At 39.1% G+C, this 21549-nt stretch overlaps 3 protein-coding genes across 4 annotated transcripts in view; 1 reads left to right on the top strand and 2 right to left on the bottom strand.

Annotated features, from left to right (window-relative positions):
* LOC119499994 (coiled-coil domain-containing protein 148-like) overlaps positions 1–9262 on the top strand; it is a 34677-nt gene extending 25415 nt beyond the window's left edge. For both annotated transcript variants that reach the window (XM_037789332.1, XM_037789331.1), the window contains exons 11-15: positions 3299–3439; positions 5112–5230; positions 7200–7317; positions 7485–7619; positions 8163–9262. In XM_037789332.1, the coding sequence (XP_037645260.1) occupies positions 3299–3439; positions 5112–5230; positions 7200–7317; positions 7485–7619; positions 8163–8306 (657 nt within the window). In that variant the 3' untranslated portion in view covers positions 8307–9262. The remainder of the gene's footprint in view (positions 1–3298; positions 3440–5111; positions 5231–7199; positions 7318–7484; positions 7620–8162) is intronic.
* Positions 9061–11578, bottom strand: upp2 (uridine phosphorylase 2). Its single transcript, XM_037789333.1, has 7 exons — positions 11421–11578; positions 11192–11306; positions 10953–11111; positions 10731–10845; positions 10403–10612; positions 10136–10282; positions 9061–9904 (listed from the first exon to the last, which is right to left on the bottom strand). Exons 1-7 carry the CDS (start codon positions 11471–11473, stop codon positions 9762–9764), a joined length of 942 nt encoding a protein of 313 aa, XP_037645261.1. The 5' UTR covers positions 11474–11578; the 3' UTR covers positions 9061–9761.
* Positions 11579–12666: 1088 nt separating this feature from the next.
* LOC119499759 (uncharacterized protein C7orf57-like) lies at positions 12667–18658 on the bottom strand. The gene is made up of 8 exons (XM_037788910.1): positions 18553–18658; positions 18267–18313; positions 17164–17316; positions 16973–17069; positions 15928–16057; positions 15541–15620; positions 13495–13592; positions 12667–13266 (listed from the first exon to the last, which is right to left on the bottom strand). The coding sequence occupies exons 1-8, from the start codon at positions 18561–18563 to the stop codon at positions 13262–13264; spliced, it is 621 nt and encodes a 206-aa protein (XP_037644838.1). The 5' UTR covers positions 18564–18658; the 3' UTR covers positions 12667–13261.
* Between the last annotated feature and the right edge of the window lie 2891 nt (positions 18659–21549).

Genomic DNA, 21549 nt, shown 5'->3' with positions numbered 1-21549 from the left:
GGACAGCGTCGGTAGACTCTCAGTAGTTGAGACAGTGCGTGGGCCACACAGTGTTTCAGCTGACAACTCTGAGGAGCTAATTGCTCGAAATGTGTATAATCTTTCCTCCGCAAAGTGACGTACCTGTTATGTACCTCAGGAAAAGTCTTATTGTGCCGTGCCAGCTGTGGAAATACAAAGAATTTCTTGGAGGAGTGATGATTAGCATGAGTTCATACCAAATCTGTTTCACTCATCTGTTCTATATCTAAAGTTTGGCATTAAATGACCTGCAATGGAAAGTTACAACGATGGCTGCTGCAGCAACACCCCCTGACAAAAGACATCACGATAACTGTACAGTTATATTAAGAAAGGCTTTGAGCAGGCTGCAGTGTGCAGATAAAAGGGCTATCATTCTTTTGTTATTCTGACATCTCTGCAGTCGTTTCTGTGCTGCCATGAAAAAGGATGGTGTCCCATTTCCCTTTGAATTCACAGAAAATGAGATTCTAGTGACACATTACTGTAGACTGTACATAATGACCATTTTATTCTCTTTGTGCTCCCTAAAATGCCTTTTCATCTCTGCCTAAACAAGAAAGACAAGACAAAATCCGTTCAGCCGCTGTGGCTCTTACGGTGTTCATGGATCTAAGCTGTAATAATACATTTCAGATTGTGCCGTGACCTTGAGTGACCTCTGCATTTGGACTTCAGACTTTTGCTTTATGACACTTATGACACACAAAAAACAAAGATAGCGTTATCTGTCATGTGACAGATCTTTGTTTTTTAGTGTCTCAAAAAAACGTGCTTTACAGACCCACCAGGTTGTTTATACACCTCGTCTCTCACAGTTCCCAGCATCAAACATGCAGGTATCTTATCTGGGCCAGGCTGCAGTTTGATGGATGGTTTAATTATGTGGGCTTGTTTTTCTGTATTTTTTTTTAAAAAAACAAGCTTCTTTAATATAATTTTCAGAGGGAGAGAAGGAGAGAAAGACAGGAATGACATGCAACTGTATGGTCAGCTTCTACATTAGAGCCCTGTAGGCCAACAGCACACTCCGCAATGTGTAGTTTAAAATGTGTTTAAACCCTTTATATGCACTGTATGGAAAAACAGATCTGTGCAGTACTTACTAAACATAAAGCCCCAAACAATCATGGATCATAACATTTAACATTGCTCATGTCTCAAATTTTTATGGTTTGTTTTATACACCCAAAAATAATGTTATAATAATGTGAACTAAAGCATTTTATTAGGCATCCTTTCAATTTATGTTAACTTGAATGTGCTGAGGTTTTGTATAGGTCTGGTGTTTAGCTCGGGGCAACACTAGTAGTTATTGGAGTCATTACTGTGACGTTTCACAATAGAGTATATTATATTACACAGGGCAATGCCAACAACAACAGGTGAACATTACATATTAACACAAACAAGGTAACACTTTATAATAACCATCATTTATAAATGGTAAATTGATTTAAATTGAGTTAATTAAACGTAGTTAATAGTTATTTTACTGTTAACAAACAATGAAATGCTATAATTTATTTTATTTAAACAGTTTATTGTTGCACACATTATAACATTTTATCCATTCATCCATAATAAATACAAAATAATATAATAAATTAAATATAGCATTACTAATAATTAGTAAACATTTTAAATTTTAATTTCATTGTTTGTTAACGGTAAAATAATTATGAACTAAGTTTGATTAACTATCAATTTACCATTTATAAATGATGGTTATTATAGAGTGTTACCAGGGGAAAAGCAGCGGAACAAATGAACAGTGCAAGACCACTGGAAAACAGTTCTGCTATACTGTATGTTATTCAGGATTGCTCTTCTGGTCATGAAAACTACATATTGAACTCAGTTTTTATAGAAAAGAGAGCCCTTAATGTCTGCATGAGACAGAGAACATTTAGCACCCAGCTTTGACACTGTCAGATGGAAGAAGTGGATTAGAGGCTGGATTGTTTCAAGTCCTCTCTCAAACACACAGCTGCTGCTGCTTTTTTCTCAGGAGGTACATCAAGTATGATTGACTTGATGATAGCGCTGGTGCTAATGTGTGTGAGACCATGTTAATTTGCAGTTCATTCCTTTGGGGGATTCCTAAGCTCTCCGCTGATAGATCTGTGAATCTGTCTGCCCGGTCGGAATGCAACACTCTAATACCCGGCACGCCGCAGAGACCCTGCTGCATAACGAACCTGTCACTCACTCCCAGCAAATGTTTCACTGTGTGTGTGTGTGTGTGTGGGACATAAGTTTAGACCATCTGTTTCCAGATGTATAGCTTGGTGAATGAAGATTGATATCTCTGCAAGCATGTGAACACAGTTTGAGAGGAGAAATATTTGCCAATGTTCTGTCAAGTCAATGTATCTCCATGTTTGGTGATTACCATATCTTCAGACCAATATGTCCTCATCCCAACTCGTCATGACGTTTTGTCAAACCCCTTGGCGTCACTTTTTGGTCGCAGTAAACACATGAACATGGTTGGGCTTAAAAGTACTATGTTTGTACAGTAAAAATGACACTTAACGTTGTGAACAAAGGACACCAACAAACAGCTGATTGTAACATGAAAGTGAAACTCTTTGATGAAAGCCTTGTGTTTGTTGGACCTATCCACCTCAAGTGTGTCTCTTTCGCTCTTTAAACTACGTCACCACATCACTTTCCCTGAGCGTTTGATACTGACGCAGATGGGTTTACATTGTAGTTAATGGAAAGCTCAGTGCATCTCATACGTATTTGACGCCCTGGGAATGAGAACGGGCTGTTCAGACACACTCTTAGTTTCATAAAAGACTTTTAAACTCAATTGGATAATGACAAAAATCCATAGTCATACAGTTGCTTCTCTTTGTTCTGATATTCTTATCTGATATTTTGGAATTACATTGTTGCTTAAAACATTTAATTTAAAAGTTACTGCTCAGAAGCTTTTCAATTTAAAAGTTGGATGGGTGACAGTTTTCTTGATACCTGTCCTGAATTCCTGTATAAGGACAGTACTCTCCTCACTAGAAGAAGTTCTGGGCTCAAACACAAGGGTTTTCTTTATAATTCAATGCTTTGACGGGTCCTGAGGTGATCAAACACAAAGTGTGAAAGAAAGTTTTGACACCTCCTCCAAAGTTCACGCCACTCGTTGGCACCGCGGCAGTGGGGCTCAGCTGGTCGCCTCCCTGCGAGTGATTCTTTCAAGACAGCTGTTAACGGATAGTAACTTTGTTTTTCATTTCTCCCCGGTGTGTATTTGCATGTGTGTTTGTAGCTGCAGCGGTGGCGGGCCCAGCAGGAGGAGGTGGCGAAGCTGGAGGCAGCTATAGCGGCTAGACAACAAGAGGAGGAAGAGGCGAGGCTGAAGAGGGAGCAGGAGAAGGAGGCCGCCATGAGGTCAAAGCACAAAGAACAAGTAAACATCATCACACCCATCACAAGAAATGGATTCGTTTTTTTTTATCCTGTTGCACTTGCTTAAAGGAACAGTGTATAACAATTAAGGGGATCTATTGGCAGAAATGGAATATAATATTAATAAGCATGTTTTCTTTAGTGTATAATCACCTGAAATAAGAATCGATATGTTACCTTAGAATGAGCCGCTTATATCTACATACTGAACGGGTCGCGATATTATGAATCCCACTATGGCGAAGGCATGACCTGCCCTACTCTTCCTTTTGATTGGCTTACCCTGATATTCTTACCCTAACCCGACCCAATCCAACCAACAAAGGCAACGCGTACCAGCCAATCAGAGGCAGAGTAAGGCGGGTCATGCCTTTGCCATAGCAGGATTCATAATTTACAGAGTGGATCCTCTTCACAGAGCCGGCCGCCATGTTTCTACAGTAGCCCAGAATGGACAAACCAAACCAAACACTAGATAGGGCCATTTGCATTTTCACATTTTGGCGTCACGACGGGAGAAGTTTCAGCTGCCAAATGCTACACACTGCACCTTTAATATTGACATTTATGCATATGAGTGCGTACAATCACATTTCATTGTCATTTGTGTGGTTTCACTCCTATGTGTTAGCAGTACCGTGGACAAACGGGTTACACACAACGTTTGTGAAAACGTGTATTATGAGCAAACCAAGTTGAATTATAAAATCAGTGTATAAGCGATCTCCATAAATACGTAGGTGTATTACAGTAAATATTCTTTCTAGATGACAGGTGGTATTTTTTATCCTGTGCTCACAATATCTGTATGTTGTGTGCAGAACTTATAACCATGTGCGTGCAAGTTTATCTTGAGGAAAAAAATATGGTAATTCACTATAGATTCATATGCTTCTTCATCATGTAGGAATGATCTGCTGTATATTTTAATAGACAAAAGGTATAGATTGGTTAGGTTTAAAGAGTCTAAAGAGTCCTAATGGCTCGGCTGGATCCCAACAAATGGCAATGATTTCACAGAAAAGAAAGTACTTCTCAAAAGCACCAAGTTATATGTGACACATCAGCTCATTCTAAAACCTTTCGGTGTGTGTGTGAATGACTTCTCACAGAAAATAATATGGCTTAATGTAGACCAAGCTCTGTATATAGAATAAAACCATATTACCATACTATATCATAAGGTTTTCTTCAAATTGCCTCACATTTTATTGTTAACTGAAGGTTTTTTTAATTGCGGGCACACATGGAGATCAAATTGAAAGAATACATTGTTATAATTATCTGGGTATTTTCACCATTTAATTTAGTTATTGTCCTCACAGGTACAACAACTCCACAAAGTGTGTGTGTGAGTGTGTGCTGGTTTAATTAACTCTCTCCTCGGGGGTCTGCTTGGAGATCATGGGTGACCTGAGACACTCTGATTAATGAGAGCATTTAGGCTGCATTGGATTCCATATAATTTAGCACAATAGTCTGCCAGACATTGAAATATCATCTCATTCTTTCTATTTACACTTATCTGATTCCTGCTCTGTCACAATCAATAGGACATGACGATCCTTAAGAGTTCTGCGGGAGTCAAATTAGTGGGAGTGTGGCTCGTCTTCTCGCGGCTGCTGTTAACTTTTTGTCGTTATTCTTTGTAAATTGTTGTTTTCCCCCCTCAGGTCAGGCAGTTTTATTTACAACAGCAGAGGAGGAGGGAGAGGCTGGAGCGGAGGGATCGAGAGAGGCTCGCTAATCTCAGGAGTGCCATGGAAGAGCAGGCAAGGCAAGATAAAGAAAGGTGAGTGGTGCACCATGGGGCCTTGAGTTTTCAAAAGAGATGCTTAAAGAGTTGCTAACAGATAATAAGAATACATTATTACCCGTTACAACAACGACGTGACATGCATTTAACTTTTTGCTTAAGGGCTTACAACCTCTTACAGTCACAGATATACTACTACTACAACATATTGATGTGTTTTTATTAATGTAGCCATTATCAAGCTTACTTTACCACCTGGTGATGTCACCAAGGTTACCTGAGCATGGGCTTGGAGACTACAAATCTATGACAGAAAGTCAGCATCGCAAACTGGAGGTGTGGAGGCTCTGATAAAAGGATACTATTGGTTGCATTTTGGGAAGTATACTATAGGATCAGACGTACTTGGAGGTTAAAGTCAGGATATCTCGGCCTCTGCTGCTTCAATTTGACTATTCTTCTTTTAAAGGACCAGCGTGTAACATTTAGGGGGATCTATTGTCAGAAATGGAAAATAATATAATTAAGTATGTTTTCTTTAATGTATAATCACCTTAAAATAAGAGTCATTGTGTTTTTGTTACCCTAGAATGAACCGTTTATATCTACCATAGACTGTATATATATATAAGAAGTGGACGAAGTCACCGTGACGTCACCCATTGGCTTGTGGACTGCTGTTTTGAAGCTTCGAGTTTGGCATTTTGCCCGTCGCCATCCTGGTTTTTGGCCGTCGTCGTCTTGGTTATTTGCAACCAGAAATGACACGAGGGGATGGAGCCAAGTTCGGTTGTACTTAGCTTATATTAACACTGAATAAGACATTTTTAGGCGACCAAAATGTCAATATTAACTTTCATGAAATGAAAACACACTGTGAAAGGTTTTAAGTTTCAAGATGAAACACGAAAAATTCTCAGACCGGACAACGCCGTGGTAGTGACCTGTCAATCACAAGGTAGCCATGGCCCTAAAGGCCCATACCCTGCTTTATGGTCTATTTGACTCTAAATGGGACCATGATTTACTAAATGAACATCATGCTGTATTGAAGAAGACTTGAAACTAGCGATTGAGACCATAAACTCATGTTTACAATGTTTACTGAGGTAATAAATCAAGGGAGAAGTAGGGTCATTTTCTCATAGACTTCTGTACAATCAGACTTCTTTTTGCAACCAGAGGAGTCACCCCCTGCATTGGCTTTACTTTTCAGACCCAGTTTCCCACTGATATCTACATAGGGAGCGTCTCTCTTCACAGAGCCGGCAAACATCTTTCTACAGCAGCCCAGAATGGACAAACCACTGTGTTAACTTTCCTGCTTGGGCCGGAGATGATAACGTTACTCGCTCCGGAGTTAATCCCCGTAACTCCACACTGGACCGTTAATCTGTCCATTGTGAGTCATCGAACTTTAAGGAAGTGCAATACTAGATTGCTGGAATATCCCTTAAACTGAAAGACAGACTAAGGGAGACTGATAAACAGCACCTTGTGTAAAAAGAACTCCTGGATTGCACTGAACATCACAGACTAATGTTGTAAAAATGTGTACCTGAGGGTGAAATTTACCCCTTAACAAGCTGCGCTTGCCGTTATTACACTTGAAACTTTTGCCCAGAGGGTTCACAGCATTTTAGCCTGGAGGATTCTGCGTTTCAAACATCCTGTTCGATGTGATTTGCTCAGCATTTTCTCTGCAGACACCCGCAGAGGCTGGCATTAATACCAGATGATGGTGTTGACTTTGGCTGTGAGAATGAACTGGGCAGGTATGAGAACAGAAATCATGGGGGATTTGGGGGGGGGGTAGGAGAGGGGCTGAGGAAGAGATAAAAACTGATGATGGGAGAAGAGCTTCTCTCTGGCAGCGCCATAAAACCCTCCACAGCCCGGAGGCCTGCTGTGTCAGGAGCGATAGGTAATGTTGGTCGTGGCAGTGGCAGAGGAAGAGAGAGGAGCAGCTCAGGTCTGATGTCCTCACCCTCTGTGCTCCCTTTAGGGTGCAGTTTCGGGCTGATATGCTGCAGCGGCGAAGGGAAGAGAGAGAGACGCGGGAGCTTGAGCGGCAGAGAGAAGAAGAAGAGAAACAGAATCGTCTGGAAGCTCTCAGAAACCAGGTGGATCATTATCTTGCACTTAACCCTTTCAACCTGTCAGTTGAAATGACCCACAAGGGAAGACTCATCCCTATGAGTGAAGGCGCCACTGCCACCTTGTGGCACTAAATGAAAATACAACAGTATGTTTCCACTATATTAAATGTTTTGCTTCCTATTTATCTTAGGTCGGGGTGGTGGCAGAGGCAGACCCAGAGAGGATGATGGCAGATACAGAGGCTTGGAAGAGTCGACACTTGAATGTAAAGGAGTTTGAGCTCCAAAGGCCTCTCTACAGTATTCACACGTACACAGACACACAGGTGAGGCATGATAACCTCTTCCTTCCTATAACCTGTAGCCTTTGTTTGAATTATTCCAAAATCCCTACACTGTGACCATCGTCATTTGCCCCAGGCTCCTTATGTATATGCTCCTTATCTACATATTAGGATTCTTTCCCCCTCTACGGTATTCAGACGTGTTTCGTTTCCTCTTCGGTGACACTGACCAGTGACCTAGGCAATTATGTAAGCTGGTTGGCCGGTCTGTCAATGTTTGTTCTCATGTCAGAGACTTTGATCTGAAGGCCACCCATCTATCAGTGTACCATTTGTGTGTGTGTGTTGTCATAATGGTTTGAACTTGCTTAATGTGTAACACAAGCAATGACTAATGATTGTCAAGCTGTGCAAATCTTCTCCTCCAATACCAAAACATGAAGGATTAGTGATTAATCTTGTTTCAAGTATTGAATGAGTAGTAAAAAAACAACAATGGTAACATAGTGGGTGTGATCTACTGTGAAACAGCCGGATACGTATTATTTACTGTGGATTTTCTTTTTTCTAACATCTGTTTTCCAGATTGTGTCTGATCCAAGAGTTCGGGTTGAGCAGGCTCTGCGGGAGGCCGGTCTGCAGCACAGCCAGTATGCCAAAGAGGTCCTGTCTGTTATCATGCCCCCTAAACCGCCTAGACGAGATACCAAATCCACACTCAAGTTCTGACCAGGGGCTTGTTTGGGGTCATATCATTAAAGGGTAACTTCTGTATTTTTCAACCCTATTTTCCCATGTTTTTGTGTCTAAAAGGGACAAATGGGCACCACACTTTTTAAATTGGTCCAGTTTTTAGGGATAACCCTGTAATCAGCAGCCACGAAACAATCTGCGAGTGCTTGTTTTTGCCACTGACAGGCTCATATTGTTATTATAAGTGTCTGACAACATTATGGAAAGAACCCTAAAGAGAAATGAAACATCTTCATTACTTTTCGCTTGATCTGGTCTTTCTGTTATTGTGTCCAAGTCTCTTTGTAGACGTGAAGACTTCTCCTTGAGCGAGACTCTTTCCATAATGTCAGACTCTTATAACAACAATCAGAGCCTATTATGGCAAAAACAAGCACTTTAAGTGGACGTAAATGACGGTGCCAGCTTGCCCCAATGGCACCATATTGCAGCCCGTGAGCAGCTGCCGTCTACAGCGCTCTCCTTCAATACAGGAAATACTCAGAAATTGTCGTCCTTATTAGTCAGTTAGACACAAAAACATCCAGGTTGAAAAATACTGAAGTGACCCTTTAAGTCCAACACTTGTTCTGGTTTTGAGCATTATATTAAATGTAAATAATACCTTTTAATAAGCAGAATCATATTCACAGTTGGACTGATCACAACGTTTGGTACAACAGCTACTGCACTCACAGAGTCAACTGATTTACAGTAGCTACACTATTGACCGCCAAGTGACACAAAGCAATTACTATTATTGACTTTTATTGAATGTTTTATACTTTACAACACCTCATGAAAAATACAGTATCACTGAGTGATGATAAACATGTACCGCCAACACATGAACATGACCTCTCTGCACATTTATCCATATTTATTGACCGCTTATGTTACTGTCAGGAATTTTTGCATAAACAAGCGTGTGTGGCAGAAGCAACTAAATGTAATGTATGTCTCTGGTCATCTGATAACACATTCATCACTGAAACACATTGTAGGAAGGTCTTATATCACAATAGAAATCACCAAGGAATAAAGTACTTCCCATCTAACAAGCACGTAAGAGGAAAAACCTTTATAACTAGAAGGTGCTAACAGATTGCAAACCTCCAATGGAGGCGAATCATTTCCCAACACCCAACAATTTTTGTTGAGTTATAAAAGTAACATTAAGATCAACATATAGAACACGTTCTTTAGAAAATTAACATTACCTTATATAAATACCAGAGTATTAAATATTAAAAGATACAATACATACTTACATATACACATACATATGCAACATACTTAATATTTTATCTTCATCAATGAAATCATAAAAAGCGTAACAATTTTTTAAATAAGTGTCTAATGCACATATTAACAAGCACAGTACATATCCACATATCATATCATATATACACTATTTGGAAGGCTGGGGTTGGGAAGGGAGATGTAGGGTTTTTAGACAATATGTCCCAGGCGTTTCTTGATGAAGTGGGACACCAGGACTTGGGGTCTCTGCTGGTAATCCATCAGAACGTCATGAGAGGCGGTGATCTGGTCTCCATCGAAGCGGTTCAGCAATGCAACACAGATCACAGCCGCTGCAGAGAAAAAGGAGATTATCAGTCACGACATTGGGTCAAATCATGAATCAGTAGAGGCGAGACACACGTATCTGTCTATTCTGTATTCTGCACAACTTATGTCTTTATTGACCAATATCGAAGTCGGCTAATTAAAGGGCGTAGAGGTGCTGTAGAGGTAAGATTGTAGCTTCACAGGCATCAATAAGCTGTGCCCCTGTACATAATGTGCCACATTTTGTAACTTACCTTTGAGGCCACAGATGCGGCACATAGCAGCAAATACGGTGGACTCCATTTCAATATTCCTCACTCCAGCATCGTGAGCTTTCCTCAGATACTCCAGCTTTTCCTCATGAGAGAAGGAGCAGAGAGCTCCGTCAAGTCGACCTTGACCTGGAGAGACACAGCAAAGGATTTGTCACTAATGGTTTTGACCTTTTGGAAGTTCTCTGTGATTACAAATGAAATACAAATGTGATCACAATAACCCCGAGCATGACACGTGGTTCATACCTTCATAGAAGTCATGGATGCACATGGTGTTTCCAATCACTGTGGGGATGTTTTGAAGCTCAGTGGAGCACTGCAGAAGCTCGTTGGCCACTCCCTCGTCCAGCTCAGTGCTCCTGGTGATGACTTTACCCAGAACCACCTGCTCAAACTGGGGACGGAAGGAATAGTCCACTGCTTTATCCGTGACCACCACTGTCCCTGGAGCCAGACCTAGACACAACACCAGGCATTAAAATCTATTTTTTGTTTTAAAGTCATTAGAGGAGTAATTCAGGGGAAGCACCCTTTGAAAACGTTTTACAACACTTTCAAAACAAAATATTCTTACCGACTCCACCAGATGTTCCCAGACGAAACAGGATCACATCGCGGCACTGAGCGTGGTGCAGCAGTTTGATGAGCTCATGCAGCATGATGGAGATGGAAGGGACACCCATGCCGTGCTGTGATGGAAACAAGATCAGGATACTTCAAAAACAGTGAAATTATTTAATATTTTGAAGCACTAGGTAGAAGAAATAAAGCCATGTCATTGTTATTTAATACTTACACTTATAGAGAGCACTGGTCCCACTTTATACATGCAGTAGCGGTCAGTTCCCTCACAGATATCTCTGACTTCCTCAGGGTTTCCAGGCAGCCCCAGCTCCTGGTGGATGAACTGGGCGAAAGCCTTCATACGATTTGCGCTGCCTCCAACACACACAAACTATGGGAAATAGAGAACTTGTGAATTCTGTTTTCTTGCTTTTGAAATTGTAATTTTTTTTTTATTAGCATTTCACAAACCTTGATATCTCCAAACATTTCTGGAAGGTTGTGAGTCTTGGTGCCCAAGCTGAAGTGGTAAAGAATATCCTCCTCCATGGAGTCCAAGTAGGGATTTTTCACTTGGACGTGTTGTCTATGAGCATTACAGTACAGCATATTAATACAGGGACAATCAGTGCTCTGATTACCAAACACATTGGATTTTTGAAGAGCAACAAGAAGAAATAGTCAATTCCCAAATACTTACTTGATGTACTCCTTGTGTTCACTCCCCAAACAGTTGAGTAAAATTTGCGCCATGGCTGCAGCAGATGCTTTGAAATCCAGTTTAAAATGTAGTCAAAAGTTGTTAGTCTGTAAAACCTCCAAATACTCGTCGCAGCTCTTTTTGAATAAGAGTTTCGTGTGACTGCTGAGCTTATATAAAGGTGACCTCTGACCCCTGCCACTGATTGGTTCAGGAGGGAGGAGTAGCGACTGTTGTTGCTCTCACATAAACATCCCCTCGTCCCAAACAAAAAGAGCCAGGTTAATAACACCCAAGTTGATTAGCCCAGTTCCAAAGCTACAGCATACCTTCAAAAATATAATCATCTGAAGTTTTTGAATAACAAACGTGTTGCAGCACAGAGATAACCTTTGACACTGGCATGTAATACATTGGTATGTCAAAACAATGACACACACACACACAGCTAACTTAAAGGTCCCACATTGTAAAAAGTGAGATTTTCATGTCTTTTTTTAATTTATTATAAAGTAGGTTTCAGTGCTATATAAATACTGTGAAAGTATAGAAACGCAAATCCACAGAGATATACACAGCCCGTATTCAGAAACTGTGCCTTTGAAACAAGCTGCCAGGATTTCTGTCCATTTGTGATGTCACTAATATACAATATTTAGACCATTTCACAGTTTTAAATGTAAACATTTTAAATGTGTCCCAGTTTATTTCCTGTTGCAGTGTATTGGTGCCTTCAAATTAAACGTGTGAGCTCCTGTTTACAACATGGGAAGTCGTGTACACGATATGTTTGGCGTTCAAGTAGTTGAGTAAGCAACGGCAATATTAGCGTTACTGTCGGCGTCTATAAGCTAACAATTTAGCAAGCTATGAAGTGGGTAACAATGCAAAGGCATAATAACAGAGGAAAAAGACATTGGGAATATCAACATTTTCCTCAAATCTATTATAAAATTAGGAAGAAAAACAATATACGACTAAAATTACAATATATTAACTTATTATGCACCAAAAAATAAACTTCCATGGCCTTCGCCAATCCTGACGACATCAACAAACATGTCACAACTTGTGAACTCTGAGCTTTCAGAAACTTTCCGAGGTCGTGAATATCACAAGAGAGGGGTCATTCATATGGACTCTTCTCGTGAACACGGTAAACACGACCCTATTTGAGGGCACCATATTCCCGGTTGCAGTGTATGTGAATGAAATCAGCTGACAGGAAGTAAACATGGACCCAAGCTGTTGCCTACCATGTTTTAATAGAAACACAACAATACAAGTATGAACTTGAAAATGAACATAATATAGGATCTTTAATATATAACCAACATAAATGCTGTTCGTTCAGCAGCGTTCAAATCAACTACATCAAATAATGCATTGCACCTTTAATGCTTTAATAGTAGTATGAGACTTTTGATGTGTCCCAGAAAATGGGCCCTTTGTTTGTAATAATATGTGGCAAATTATTGACATTCAAATTTCAGCCAAATTTCAGATTGTGAAACATTTCAAACAAACAATCAAACTTTTATTTTGACAGCAAAAAAAACAAGAGTTACTGGTGCCTTCTTAATGAGGCACCACTAACAGGAACAATAAATTAAAGGTCCTAGCTTTAATAAAGTGAAGCTCTTTCACACTTGAGTAATACATCTGACATGACAGAACAATTGAAACTAAGTAAAACATTAGATGTGGCTCAGTATGAAGGGGTGATTAATTAATAATTAATTAATTAATTAAGACATTAATTACGGGAGGAGAGGATGGCAACTATTCCTGTTGGAAGCTTTTGAGTTTGTGCATCCTTTTCCCACGGCACTGGCAGTCCTCTAGTCTGTTGACATGGAAATGTATACGAGTCATTCACCTACTCATCATCACATAATTCACTAATAACCTACGTTATACTGTTAAGACGCATCATCTGAAATCTTAACACACCTGTGGCTTTATTTAATTTAATTTTATTATAATAAGGTGAATTTTGATGAAAAAACAAAGAAAGGAAACGATTTACCTGGAAGATTGTCACTCAAACTGTCAGACTCACTGAGCTACTTACTTGACAAATCAGTGTTGGCTGTTGGTTTGTTGTCTTCTGCATAACCGAAGCTCAACAGCTTCGACATGTCGACAGGAGCTGGATTCTTGTCAAACACTCTGAGAACACCAAAGACATAAAGTCCAAATGTGATGGGAATGCAATGCAATTTTGGAAGGCTTTTTTCATGGAACTCAAACCAGATGGTGCTTTTGTAATTACAAATATAATGTAATGTAATTTTGTCATGCTCACAAAGTGCCTATTAGATCAACATGGGGGATTACAGCAGACACAGTGTAAATATGGACCCTACCCTTACCCCTATAAAGATTGTATCCCAAGATAAACTCTGGCTACTCATTACAAAAGTACTCTTCCAACAAAAACACACAAAGTTAACAATAACTATCTATCTAAACAAGTCATTAAATCTCAGATTTATCCCTCTAATTCTTTCTTGAAATAAAGAAATGGAGTGTGAAATGACACAGTCAGTCACTCTGGTTTTAGGAAATGTCTAGACTCTCTGTTCTTTTGACTCTCAAAGTCAATATCTCACACAGAGACTCTGTAGAGCTGATCATTGCACTGCAATAATGAAAATAAATAGGGCTGCAACTAACAATCATTTTCACTGTCATTTAATCTGTTGATTATTTTATTGATTAATTAATTCGTTGTTTGGTCTATAAAATGTCAGAAAATGGTAAGAAATGTCGATCAGTGTTTCCCAAAGCCCAAGGAGGCGTTTCTCGGGTCACGGGGTCGTAAACTGCAATAGTTGTTATGATGGTTGTACTTTAGCATCACGTTGGTTGAGCTTGCTTGACTCCGTCCCCATGCTTGAGCCAAATGGGGAATTTATTAAAACTGACAACTAACTAACAATTATTTTCATTATTTGTTAATCAGACAATTATTTTCTCACTTCATCAATTAGGTAGTTTAGAGTTTAAAAAAAAACACACAGTACACATTCACATTTTAGAAGCTGAATTTTGGGGATTTTTGCTGATGAAATGAGGTCATGCAACTAGGGCTGCAACGAACGAATATTTTCATTGTCAATTAATCTGTCAATTATTTTCTTATAATTTCTTTCTTATTTTATTAGTTGTTTGGTCTAAAAAATTTCAGAAAATGGTGAAAAATGTCAATCAGTGTTTCCCAAAACCCAAGATGACGTCATCAAAGGTCTTGTTTTGTTTCACAATTCAAAGATATTCAGTTCACTGTCATAGAGTAGTAAAGAAACCAGAAAACATTCACATTTAAGATAGTGGAATCAGAGAATTTAGACTTTTTTTCTTTTAAAAAATTACTCAAACCGCCGATTAATGGATTGAAAATAGTTGGCAATTAATCAATTGACCGTTGCAGCTCTAACAAATATGATTTTAGGATTTAGGGAACTTTGTTTTGCAGTAATAACCACAGTCTTTACTGTTTAGTCTCTGTAGCCTTGTACGTGAGGTTACCTATTTGGGGTTTCTGACCTTGATATTTACAAACGTTTAACGGGAACACACCACACAAACGAGCATTGAGCCAGAGCAAACAGGTGATCTGAACATCCTGTTATCTCTAACTTGTGTGCTGCCAAACCAGGAGCATTTCTGCTTACTCACCACAACATGGAGACATACAGTGTGGAATTTACTGACAATAAGCTCTTATCATATGTGTTGTAATGCTAGTAACTAGGAGATTACACTGCTGGAAAATTCTGAAATTGCTTACAGTCATCATAGGTTAACAATTGTTCAAATCAGTCATAAAATAGTCAGGCGGCCTAAATGTATATGTATATGTATTGCTGTTCATACTAGCCATTAAAAGATATGTTCCCAATTTGACTGACTTGAATAATTGTATCCTTTAAGTGTTGTTTGCTATTACTTCCACTCAAAATGACTGGTATGGTCTGACATAATAAGATCACTGGTTCATAATAAATCTATTCTATTTTGTTTCGTCTCTGAGGGTTATTGTAGCATTTTCAGACACTTGTATTGAATATAAATTATAGAACAACAGCGCCATCTTGTGGCCATGTGAACTTACATCCTCTTGAATTTGCTGAGCTCATGATATTGATTGGATGGCTGCAATGTCTCCATCTGGTAGTCATGAACATTGTTGTTCTGCAAAGCAAAGTCACAGTGGTTATTTTCTGAATGTAAATATAGCCAGGATATTTGGCTGGATATTTTTTCCAGTTCTCCCTATAATTTGGCAGCATTTTATAGTCTCATTTTGATTATAAACCACTGAGAAACAAGTAGCTGAACCACAAAGTAGGTCTGCCCAATCGCTAACAATCCCTCAATTTTGTCTTAAAACATGCGATCATAACAGAACAAAGCAACACAAGAGATGGAATAAATTGTTATTTTGGAGGCTTGTGTGGCTAAATTACTTTCTAAATGACTTTGACATTTCTTTGTTTACCTTCTCTCTCTCTTTGCCATTGCTGCTGCTGCTATCATCCCTCTCCCAGGCTGACATATTGTCAGTCCCAAAGGGGGGCTCTGATGGTTGAAAAGCTCCAGGGTTTTTCTTCTCTTCACTGTTAATTAGACTGTTAGAAAAAAAACACAATATAGAGATGTGAAGTGTATCCTTCCCTTAATGATAGCTGGAATATATAATGAAGAATAACAGTAGAAATCAACCATTAGTGGCTGATTGTTACTGTTTATTTAACGTAAAAAAAATGTAAATGTAAATCAACTTTTATTGTCACACATTGTACACAGCACACAGTGAAATGTAGTATCTGCATTTAACCCATCCTAGTATTAGAAGCAGTGGGCAGCTACTATACAGCGCCAGGGGAGCAGTTTGTGGGTCCAGTGCCTTGCTCAAGGGCACCTTGGCACAATCTGGCATCTTTGCAGCTATCAGTTAACAGTCTGTACTTGACTTGAACCAGCGACCCTCCGTTTGCCAAGCCAAGTCCCCACAGACTGAGCTACTGCCGCCCAGTACTTCAAAAGACTGAAAGCTAGCAGTATACAGTATATAGGGGGACCAGATCCCAACAAACCAAATGTGGGACAAAGAGTATGTTTGTGTGGGGATAAAAATGCTGTGCAGTCCCTCGTAAAGTGGGACACCTGGTCACCCTAATTATATACTGTAGTAGTACTGGCAGTAGTAGCATATCGGCGAGTAGTAGTGTAAGTAATGGACGTGGAAGTAAAGATAAGATAAGATAAGATAAGATGAACCTTTATTAATCCCCAGGGGGAAATTCAGGTGTCAAAGGGTGAATGGGTGAACATAGTGTGTACAGTCCGTCAATGAGTAAATGTAGTATGTACAATAAATACATGTAATATGTACATATGTGCAGTCTATAAAGTGGTACATAGGATGTATGGTGTAAAGTAAGTGTAAAGTGCGCCAGTGGTTAGAGTCCAAGTATTTTTGAATCATAAAACTGACTGCAAGTCACAGTGCATGATAATAATAAGACAAATGTTACATGTACCTTGGCTTGAAGTTGTCTCCTAATGCAGTGCCGAACCAGCCTGGAGGTTTGTATGCAGCAGGTTTAGAAGTGATTGTTTCCTCGTGCCACAAAAGCCCTGTTGGAATAAAGGACAAAAATAAATGGAGGCGAAATGCATTAACCAGCTATAGAGGGACATGTCTAGATAAGGCAAGAGGATGGCTCTATACCCTTATGCCCTCCTTGTTTTGCAAGCTTGATATAGTCAGAATCACTCTCTAGGACTCCGGCCCTCCTCCCTCGGGCCCTGTCATCAGGAAGGGTGCTGATGGTTGGGGACAGTCCTGGGATCTGGGAGATCTGGGCATTTAGTCCTTGGATCCCTGAATTTCACACCCATAATGGTAAAACACGCACACACAGACACAGTGAAGCAAAGAAAATAAGGAATCACACAATTCATATTCATTCCCAGCCAACATTTGTATGTGGGGCCCATGTGGGTACTAAATGGGTTGAAAAATGGGCCCTATATGGGATTGTCCACGGGTTCCATAATGGCCCAATGTCAATTGCCCACATGGATTCGATGCAGGATTACAATGGGTGTTATGTGGGCCCCCAACTGGGCAAGACCCAAGACCCATCCTAGTCCCAGCTTTAAGTTTTAGATGTGGGTACTATATGGGGACTACATGGGCTGAAATATGGGTTGTAAGTGGGGTTGTCCACAGTTTCCATGTTGGCCCCCATGCTAGTTACCCTTGTGGGTTTCATGCAGGAGTACACTGGGTGTTATATGGGCCCAATCTGGGCAACATTAACCAAAACCCATCTCTAATTTCCCCTTATTGACCCACCTAGGACCCACATGGGTAACCCACTTGGGGAAGCCCATGTGGGACCTATTTAGTTGACTCAACTGGGCCACATTTACGTTGCCCATTCGGAGCCCATACACTAATTTCCCATTAGCGACCCGCCTAGAACTCACTTGGGTAGCCCACATGGGGGACCTACTTAGTTTTCCCAAGTGGGCCCCAGATAAGATGCCCATTTTGGGCCCATACCCACTTGGTACCCAGGTACCCCCAGCATAACCCATGTGGGGCCCAAATAACCATGTTGGCTGGGTTGCTTCATGAACTACACTAGTCCACACCAGTGATAACTGGCAACATCACTTCCCACCAGGGTCCAGCAGACAGGTGTCTCCAGCAGACAGGTGTCTCCCTGCAGACAGGTGTCTCCCTGCAGACAGGTGTCTCTCTGCAGACATTAGCCTACAACGTGAGGTAAACTAAACTAAGTCAGTATAAACAGTTGTACTTGCCAGATGTTATCAATGGAAGATCGTCACTCACGAGATCTGAGTCATTTCTAGTGGAAACAGAGACAAAAACCCGGCACACTGTCAAACTCTTCGATGTAGCATTAGAATCTAAACACTACATTAGCATTGGTTAGCATTGATTAGCTAACACGCAGTTCATTCATCCTTAAGCATTAAATGAAACACAACATTATAAGTGACGTCACACTAATTAGTCTGCAGGAATAATAAAACGTTTTTAAAACACAGCAATGACAGTTCTGGTTTAAATGTAAGTAAAACTCACTCTGTATACATGTTGGAAGAAGCGGAGCTAGAAACTATAGTGAAGAAGTGACTCTGTTTGGGACTTCTGACTGCGTCGCCATGGAAACGGTTATTAGACACAGCCTGCAGTCCAACAGCTGCTCAGTGAGGTGTTTCTGTAACCTTAGTCAGTTAGTTAGATAGTTAGATAGTTAGATAGATAGTTAGTTAGACAGATAGTGTGTTAGTTAGTTTGTTTGTTAGTTAGTTAGTTAGGTTGGTAGGTAGATTGATAGATAGATAGATAGATAGATAGATAGTTGGTTAGTTGGGTAGGTAGGTAGGTAGATAGATAGATAGATAGATAGTTAGTTAGGTTGGTAGATAGATAGATAGATAGATAGTTAGTTAGTTAGTTAGGTTGGTAGATAGATAGATAGATAGATAGATAGATAGATAGATAGATAGTTGGTTAGTTGGTTAGTTGGGTAGGTAGGTAGGTAGATATATATATATAGATAGATAGATAGATAGATAGATAGTTAGTTAGTTAGTTAGTTTGTTTGTTAGTTAGTTAGGTTGGTAGATAGATAGATAGATAGATAGATAGATAGATAGATAGATAGATAGATAGATAGTTAGTTAGTTAGTTAGTTAGGTAGTTAGGTAGATATATATATAGATAGATAGATAGATAGATAGATAGATAGATAGATAGATAGATAGTGTTAGTTTGTTAGTTAGTTAGGTTGGTAGGTAGATAGATAGATAGATAGATAGATAGATAGATAGATAGATAGATAGATAGTTAGTTAGTTAGGTAGTTAGTTAGGTAGGTAGCTAGCTAGCTAGCTAGATAGATAGATAGATAGATAGTTGGGTGGGTGGATAGTTGGGTGGTTGGTTGGTTGGTTGGATGGATGGATCGTTAGTTAGTTGGTTGGTTAGTTTGGTGGATGGTTGGTTGGTTGGTTGGTTGGTTGATTAGTTAGTTAGTTAGTTGGTTAGTTAGTTAGTTAGTTCGGTGGATGGATGGATGGTTGGTTGGTTGGTTGGTTGGATGGATTGATGGTTGGTTGGTTGGTTGGTTGGTTTGGGTAGTTAGTTAGTTAGTCATATGTTTTGTATTAATATGGCATAACTCACTCTTCTGTTTGTGGGCCCATATAGTGATGTTTGAAAAGTAGCAATGCTGAAATATGTCTGTAAGGTTTTGACAGTTTTGAAAAGGCCCTAATGGGTAAAAGAATTATTGATGCATTGCACACTCAGGAAAGATGGATTTCTGGAAGAATTTATAGAGGAAGGAATAGAGTTATTACTGTGAAATTAGATATATCTTTTAATGCAAATGTGCCTGGCTATTTGAAAATATATTCAGTGGTTTTATTACAGATAAATACTCTCTATAGTCTGCTCTTAATTGCTTTTTTAGTAGCCTAATCTCAATAAGTATTGTACTGCTTAATGGCTTGGCTCTGTTGGTAAATCTGAATAAAGGATTTTAACCTAAGATTATTATAATAAATAAAGTATTTTACATCTAAAGTATGTTACATATAAAGACATCAATGAATATCAATGTGAAATATTAGCTGCAAAATATGTTGACTGTTGCCATACAATAAGAGGTCCTACAAGCTCCGAACATGTTTCTGATTAACTACATATGTAAAAGAATGTATATTTAATATTTAGTAGTATTATACAATATAATATTTATAGTATTTGGTATATTGTGATTGTGACTATTTTGTGATTATTTCTTGTGATTGTGATTATTTTGTGATTATTTCTTGTGATTGTGATTATTTTGTGATTATTTTTGTGATTATGATTATTTTGTGATTATTTCTTGTGATTGTGTTTATTTTGTGATTATTTTTGTGATTATGATTATTTTGTGATTATTTCTTGTGATTGTGTTTATTTTGTGATTATTTCTTGTGATTGTGATTATTTCTTGTGATTGTGATTATTTCTTGTAATTGTGATTATTTTGTGATTATTTCCTGTGATTGTGATTATTTTGTGATTATTTCTTGTGAAATGTAATTATCATTAATATGTAATTTCACTTTGGCAATAATGTAACCTGAACATTCATGCCAATAAAGCTTATTTGAATTTGAATTTGAATTTGATATGTTAGGAAACACAATTTGAAGTGATTTCATACATTTTTTCCCAGCATGTTTGTTTTAAAGCATACTGATCATTTTTATTGCCTGAAATAAATATAGCCTATAATGCCCAGAAAGCTTGAACCCTTCACTCCCTGAATGCTGAGTCGGGAGCATGCGCAGAGAAAACCAAATAGCAATGGTCCTTTAATTACCGCGCATGCGTCAAGCCAGCCAGAGAGAACAAGTCTGTGACAGGAAATGTAAGCCTTGGCTTCAGAATAAAAACACAATATATATCTGGAGAATATTTGGATAATCAGAAGATGAAAAAACTAGTTTGGATGCACAATAGGATATTTCATTATAGGGGTTTACTGTAGGCCTATTCTATAGTTCAATCTATATACTACTAAAAGCACAATATCAGACAGCTGACATGATAAGAGCCTTAAAGTTGATTTACTGCCTAATGATGAAGGTCCCTGCATGTGTCAAAATATAGGTTCAACACCTTCGTTATTTCAGTTTTGTGCTCACATGTTTCATATTTCTTAATTAAGCTGTGTTGAATCAAATTACCACACAGCACAGGGCCCTTGGCAGTGTAAAATAGGAATGCTGTACACAATGCTTATTAGAGTGTGAGAGGTACATGGGATTAATGGGAGCCCACTGCAGCTCATTTTTTGCCCCGAGGCCCCTTAGCAGCTTAATCCCACATTCATATATAAAATAGTTAAAATTAGCTCCACCTTCACTGGCGACAACATTAAAATGCTGGTTACAAATTAAGGCATCTGTGATGATAAAACAATATAGTGTGCAAGTGGCCATTCTGCATAATTGGTAGCCTACTTTTGATACTTATTTAGCGGAAGTGGTGGAGGAAGTATTCAGATCCTATTCCTCAG

The sequence above is a fragment of the Sebastes umbrosus genome, chromosome 13 (assembly GCF_015220745.1).
Source record: "Sebastes umbrosus isolate fSebUmb1 chromosome 13, fSebUmb1.pri, whole genome shotgun sequence".
In the NCBI taxonomy this organism is placed as follows: Eukaryota; Metazoa; Chordata; class Actinopteri; order Perciformes; family Sebastidae; genus Sebastes; species Sebastes umbrosus.
This window is presented reverse-complemented; position numbering and strand designations above follow the sequence as displayed.

Coding starts and splice junctions, on each gene's coding strand:
- upp2 (XM_037789333.1), bottom strand. CDS start 11,473: ATGGCGCAAATTTTACTCAACTGTTTGGGGAGTGAACACAAGGAGTAC. Junction 11,307..11,420: donor GAACACAAGGAGTACATCAA/GTAAGTATTTGG, acceptor TAATGCTCATAG/ACAACACGTCCAAGTGAAAA. Junction 10,283..10,402: donor CATCCATGACTTCTATGAAG/GTATGAACCACG, acceptor GTGTCTCTCCAG/GTCAAGGTCGACTTGACGGA.
- LOC119499759 (XM_037788910.1), bottom strand. Junction 17,070..17,163: donor AAAACAAGGAGGGCATAAGG/GTATAGAGCCAT, acceptor TTATTCCAACAG/GGCTTTTGTGGCACGAGGAA. Junction 13,593..15,540: donor CTCAGCAAATTCAAGAGGAT/GTAAGTTCACAT, acceptor TGGTGTTCTCAG/AGTGTTTGACAAGAATCCAG.